The sequence below is a fragment of the Lissotriton helveticus genome, chromosome 7 (assembly GCF_964261635.1).
Source record: "Lissotriton helveticus chromosome 7, aLisHel1.1, whole genome shotgun sequence".
NCBI lineage: Eukaryota > Metazoa > Chordata > Amphibia > Caudata > Salamandridae > Lissotriton > Lissotriton helveticus.
In genome coordinates, this window is record NC_136068.1 from 525,779,817 (window position 1) to 525,786,380 (window position 6,564).

Sequence of the window (6,564 nt, forward strand, 5' to 3'; positions counted from 1 at the left end):
ATTTGTGAGAAAAAGTAAAAAATAAGCAGCTTCTCTACATGGGCCTAACTCTGGAATATAACACAACCCTGGGTAGCTTGGCTGCAAGGAGACAGACATAACCTAGGAGACATGTATATCAAGCATTTAAAAAGACCAATTATGTAGCTAATTAAGACACAACCCACAATAAAAAACCAACACCAATATATAAACATAGGAAATATTTTTATCTTTGAAGTTACATGTAGGGAAACTGAAATATGAATGTTTTAATATTTAGAACTATACAGCACTTAGAAACCTATATTGCCAATCTGCGACATCTGGTCATGCTTGACAGGGACAAAGTCAAAGTTTAAGGCTGACTGTGATTGAGCCCTGCTCACACACCCCTCATGGGTGACCTTGGTCAAACTTTTACCTGCTGACTTTGAAACTTTTCTGGAGCTGTTTCTGCTGGGGTTCCTTGATGCTCTTCACCAGGCTGGATTAGGTGAGGGTTCGCCAGCTTGCTTTTCAGGGAGATGCTGGTCAAACTCTCGAAGTAGGACCTCCTGAGCTTTTCTATAGGAGGAAGGAGCAGGCCAGGCCAGCACGCAGTTGAAGGTGGCCGGTTTGGTTCTCGCAGTTGAGTCGGTCCCCTTATGGAGCTTTTTTCCAAAGTTGCAATAAAGTTCTGTAACTCCTTCCTGAACTTCCTATTGATAGTCCAAAGTGTCCAAAACACAATTCAATGGTCTGGAAGCTCCAGAATGGTACTTGAAAATTTGGGACCAAAATTCCTACAATGCACCTGGACAAAATCCTTACAAATCCACTGGACGCACTCCAGGCGGGGGATTCTTGGTGTTGATGGTCCAGGTGAGCTCTGTTAACCTGTAGTATGCAGGGAGTCCACTCTTTGTTCCCCTTGAAGAGAGGTACCTCCAAAGGGCTGTAGTTCCACATAATGCAGCAGGCACAATCAGTTAGAATGCAGGACCTGATGGTACAAATCAAGCTTCGAGCTTGGTAAACCTTCTTCTTATCTTAGTTTCAAGCAGCAGATCTAAGAGGCGCGGCTCCTCTCACATATTTATTCTCTGTTCTCTGGGGGTGAAGCAGAAGAGCACTCTTGTTCAATTAGGTGCAGGGCAATACCCTAGAGCATGGCCATTTGCTCCAAAGTGTGGCATAATCCTATCCCAGAAAGCAGTATTCCTCCAAAATTCAATATGGCTAAAATATCAGCAAAGGATAAAGTACTAGTTAAACAAGCCCCCAGTATGGCTCATTTCCGTAGGTTTCTCCCCCTACCATTTTCAAATTCCTGCCCTAAGTCTGACACCTGGCTGGGTCAGAGGGGCTGGTAGGTAGAAGGACCTGGAATTCACTATCTGTCACATTCCCCATTTGAGGCTTCATGCTTTAAGACCCCTCCCCCCTGCTCTGTCATTTCTGCACAGCAGAGCTCTCTCCACCAGATCGTCTCTCCCTGGGTGAGCCACGTATCACTTCATCAGAGCAGCCTGGCTAATCCTTTTAACTCTGGCCAATCGGGCAGGGAGAGGACATGAAGGCTGAATGTTGACCGACAGACAAGAAAGTCTTATAATTAATTTTCTGTGAAATTTAGGATACATTCAGTAATGGAATATTGCTGGATTTATCAGTACTATTCTCCTAAATAGTTGAATGATATCTTAATTCATTTCCTAGCGATAATTATACATTCATAAACTATTTCCATGTTATCTTATGGTGCTAGGCATCTAAAATGGGCAAAGGGCAATGTGCAATCTCTCCATCACCAGGACATGTAAAACATCTTTTATAAGGGCCCTGCTTATATCTACATGCCCCCCCTCCAAACCTGGACACCAAGAAGACTTTAGGGGTCTTGAATATGCAAAATAATGTAGATCCTCACTCCACAGTGCTCCTAAAACCACATTCGATTTTGAGAGGCACTTTACCAAAACTATAACAGGGAAAGTGAAATGTTCAATTTCTTAATCCCCATGGAATATAAAACATCTTATATATTGGCCCTCTGTATAATGATGTGACCCCTCACCCGTTAGACACCTAGGGGACAACCTGGGGGGTACCAAAAATACCAAAATATTGTAATTTATCACCTCTTTAGTGCCCTTACCACCAAAGTCGAGTTTGGGTTCTATTTCTATTTAAAAGCAGTGCTGCAACAGTGGGCTGCTTTTAAAAGGACCTCAGACTCTCAGCAGTGCACACATGCACGTGCACCAAAGGCTGCTGGCCTTTAAACTGCATGCTGTATCGCATACTGGGGACTTAAAAGTAGTTTTAATCTCCCTGCCGTATTATCTACTAGGGACTATTAGGGTAGGTCATGCCAAATATAGGAGTACCCTACACATAGTGTACCCTAATTAATGAATGTGTGTGTTTTCAACATTTTTTGATAAATAGTTGAATAACATAATGGCTCAAGGGTTTCGTCCCATCTGCCCCTAGCCAGGACAGAAAAAAATCACCTTGGTGCGGGAGGAGGCTCATTGAAGATGGCTGAAAACAAACAGCCCTCTTTTAAAAAAAGAAAAACTGAACAAGTCCTTCAGATGCCAAGCAGATTTTTCTGAAATGAGAAGAAAATATTAGGTCCACTTAAAAGTCTGGCTGAGCGGAAACCCTGAATGGGCTCCACTCCACCACCTTACAACTAGACTAGACTGCACCCACTTTCTCTGAGAGTGGGACAGTGGGCATGAGGTAGCAGACCCAACATTTATGACCCGAAATCACAGAAGTATTAGTCTGCAAGGACAGCCAGACCACAAGAAATGGCCCCTTCCCACCCACATCCTGCAGTATGGGGCTAGCATGGAATATTCCATCTTCTAAGCCCATAGCCTGTCCCGTCAAATGACACCCTCCACAATCTTTTCTATCTAAACACTTACCCCGGTTCCTATTACGAGAAGGTGGTGCCCTCTATGGATATGGACTATGACTCGGAAAAAGGGTTCATGTGGTTATTCCCCATTCTGGGGGATTAGATCAGAAAAGCCAGGTTTAGCTGTGTGAGTACCGACCTGAAACCTTATTTCCAGGAGCACAGTGGCCCTCCTAAAAATCAGGCCCATTTATAATATGTGTCTTATAGTAAGGACAGAGTTTTATGGAAAAATAAATGAATAAACAAGCATGGACACATTTTCAAGGTGTCTAAAAAAGTAGGGGCTCTAGGGATTCTGAAATCTTGAGACGCCTATGGGTATTTGCTCGCTTTATAAGTTGTTTTAACATAACATAACATAACATTAGTAATTCAATGGGATATGTTAAACTGTATTTCCTCAAAGGCTTACGCATGGTAATGCCTTGTATAATGAATATCATGATATGATACAACACCTGCAGAGTTCTCCATCAACGGACAGCCTACTCAGCCTAGGCTGCCATGCACACTCTGGGTCTCACTTTTAGCGGACCTGAATGCCTTGTTATGGAACAGTGAGAAGAAGAAGATATTTTTCAATTTAGTACATTAATATAACGAGGTCTTGAGTTGGAAACTCGTATTGCCTCATAGAAGTACCAAATTACGTTCTTTTTTTTCAAAAGTTGAGAAGGAAAGGAGACCTGACTACACAACTAATTCGATTTCGAACTAGATTGCAAGTAGGGCGGTGTTTGCCCATTGCCTAATTTGAGCTGGAGGCTGCAAATCGGTCTACTGCCACTATTTTTTTTGGGACAGGAACTTATTTTTAATCATTAGATTTGGACGCGGTACAGGAGAGAGAAAGACAGCGCAGGAGGTAAAAAAAGAGAGATACGAAAAAAACAGTGAGAAAGAGGCAAAGCAGATGTGAGAAAGAACCTGAAAGAGTGAGATAGTGTTGGGAGATAAAGGGGTAGGGAGAGTATATTGGTGGAAGGAAGAGTTTAAAGGTACAATCAGAGTTATACATCGGTATTTGGCAACACCGACATTCAGTAGTGTCAGCTGAGAAAAATGTGGGTCCTGGCATTTTAATATTTACAAATTGAGCACCGTATTTGCTCATGCACTAATTTCTCCTGTGTTTTTTGCCCGTGTGAAAATTAAATTCCCATGTGCTATTTAGCCACTAAATGCCAGTAGATCTGGAGGGAATCTTTTGGAAAATAGCCGATTATTCCAATCTGCACACCCTGGAAGTCTTTTTCAGTGCACTAATCCGAATTTCATAATGCTTCCAAGATCCTCACCATATTTACCTGCTTTTGCAGATATTATTAACATTTTTGCCACTCACTTCTTTTCTAAAAAATACTTTGAATTTTGAATTCCAAGAATGGGTTCTCAATAGAAATACAGTGATTCTTGTAGTAATATTCTGAGGTTTGAGGGGGAATATTGTTTAATTGTGTTTGCTCAAACTGGGCCACTAGTTTTCAGATGAACATTTCAGAGGAATTAACCTTCTGCTGGAGCATTAATTGAAAATGCTTGAAACCCGACCACGCTTTGAAATGTGAACTTCATTTTTTTACTCATGACCTCAAGTAAAAGAATTATTTCTGTAGATTCTAGAACCGAGAAGAGGCCAATAGCACCACTTGTTCTATTTGTTTGCCTTCGTTTTGTTTCTCCTCTAACGTTCCTGTATGTTCGATTCCTCCTTGCCATGTAGGGAGACTCTGGAGGACCTCTGGTGTGTGCAGCAGATGACGGCACCTGGTTCCTGACCGGCATCGTGAGCTGGGGAGAGGGATGTGCGAAGGCCAATCGCCCCGGAGTCTACACCCGTGTTACCGCTTACACCGAATGGATTCAGCGATATGCGACAAATGTGACATCCCATCAGGGGGTTTTCAACGTCACTAGTAGCAGTATAAGCAGCAGCTTTGCTACGACCATTGGCGCTAGCGTCATCACCAAAAACAAGAGCAACGTTTTGTGTAGTCTCTTAGCTTTCTTTCTCCCATTTTTACTACTGATTTTATTGAAGGAATTCTAAAAGTGCATTGATCATGTGGCTTTCCTAGATATTTAGGGGGAGATTTACTAAGATTTTGTGCCGTGTTTGCATCACGAAAATGACGCAAATCAGTGCAAAATCTTTTTTTTACCAATTTACTTTCAATGCGTAGCACCATATAGTGCTGTTTTGTATTACTCTGAGCCATGAGGGCGAACCAAGGGTGGAGCATGGGCATTCCTGTGCAACCACCCAAGGTTTCTCACGTTAACCCAATTTGCTAAACATAGTAAACAGGGTTTAGTGTGAGAAAATTGCGTCCTTTTCAAGTAGGTGCAAGGAAGGAGAAATGCTTTCATTTCTCCTTCCTTTTCCGACTTTTATTCATGCTGCACTGTGAGGACACATATAAAGTGGGAAAAACTTTGCATAATGTCTAGGCATCGTATTATGTACAGGAAGGGTAGCCTTCCTGTACAAAACCTATGCTAGACTAATGCACACACCCTAGCACTAGGGTGTGTGCTTGGTGCACGGCCGCTGAAATCAGCGCCAGCACAAGGGAAAGGGGAGGAGAGAGACAGATTTCTGAAGATATGGCGCACTCCTGCTCCCTCCCTGTCACGCAATGCAGCGAAGCCTCGCAGGGGGCTGTGCTGCGTTGAATAATTTTTGGGTAAATCTCCCCCTTAGTATCCTATTTCTTATCGTTTTGATGAAGATAACTGTATGACAGAGAAATTCCCCTATGATCATCCACAGACTGACTGGTGCCATAGTACTATCATTTATCAAGTGAACTTACCTCACAATCAAAGCACAAGCAAGAGACCAGATGAGATCCAACAGTAATGAGTGTTCGAATGTTTAACGCAGAGGGAGCGTACTTTAAGCACATGTTATGGGGCTGCCCGTTTCTAGACAGTTACTGGGAGGAATTAACAACGGTACTGACTGATGTCACTGATAGGGTACTGGAGCCATCCCTGAAACACTGTGTCTTACACTGGTTCCCTCACAAGTCCAAAAATAAAGTCACAAGTAAGTTTCTAGATTTGCGTTTACTCCTGGCCAAGCGAAATATCACTATACACTGGAAAGCGAAGCGGGCCCAAGCATAGCACGCTGGAAAGCAGAGCTCCTTAAACGGGCTGAATGAGAAGGAGTGTTCAGATGGCAAGTAGCAAAACGAACAGGGAGCGAGAAGGCGTTGGAAGCGGCGAGGGCCTGGGAGAGACTGGTTGTAGCGCTCAAATCCCCTGATAACAGCGAAGAAGATGCATCTATAGTGGGCCCCACAGCTGACACAGGGTAATCTGTGGGCAGAAGCAGAGTTCCGGGGGCTTGCTGCCCTGCCTCAGGAGAATAGATTGTAACATCTTACTGAGGCGAGTTCCCTTACAGTGATACTCCAATTAGTGGGGATGCCCAACAATCCCTGTATGTGTATCTCATATTACTGACATGCCTGGGGGGGAGGGATTGGGAGGAGGGGTAGTTAGAGTGGGATAGTTGGAGGGCAGGGGGGAGGGGGCAGTTTGGGGACAAGAGGCTGCAATCGCCGCAGTTGCAGCAGGACCTGACTACAAGAACTTAGCCGGCTAGTCATGGTGTTCACCTAAAACTCCAACTGAACTGTTGCCATGTGGGTTAT

The 6,564-nt window shown here is 43.6% G+C and overlaps 1 protein-coding gene across 1 annotated transcript in view; it reads left to right on the top strand.

The window, feature by feature from the left end:
• Nucleotides 1-6,260, top strand: part of LOC144769142 (serine protease 27-like) — a 152,622-nt gene extending 146,362 nt beyond the window's left edge. The window contains exon 4 of the mRNA XM_078653150.1: nucleotides 4,623-6,260. Within this exon, the coding sequence (XP_078509276.1) occupies nucleotides 4,623-4,949 (327 nt within the window). The 3' untranslated portion in view covers nucleotides 4,950-6,260. The remainder of the gene's footprint in view (nucleotides 1-4,622) is intronic.
• Nucleotides 6,261-6,564: the final 304 nt, after the last annotated feature.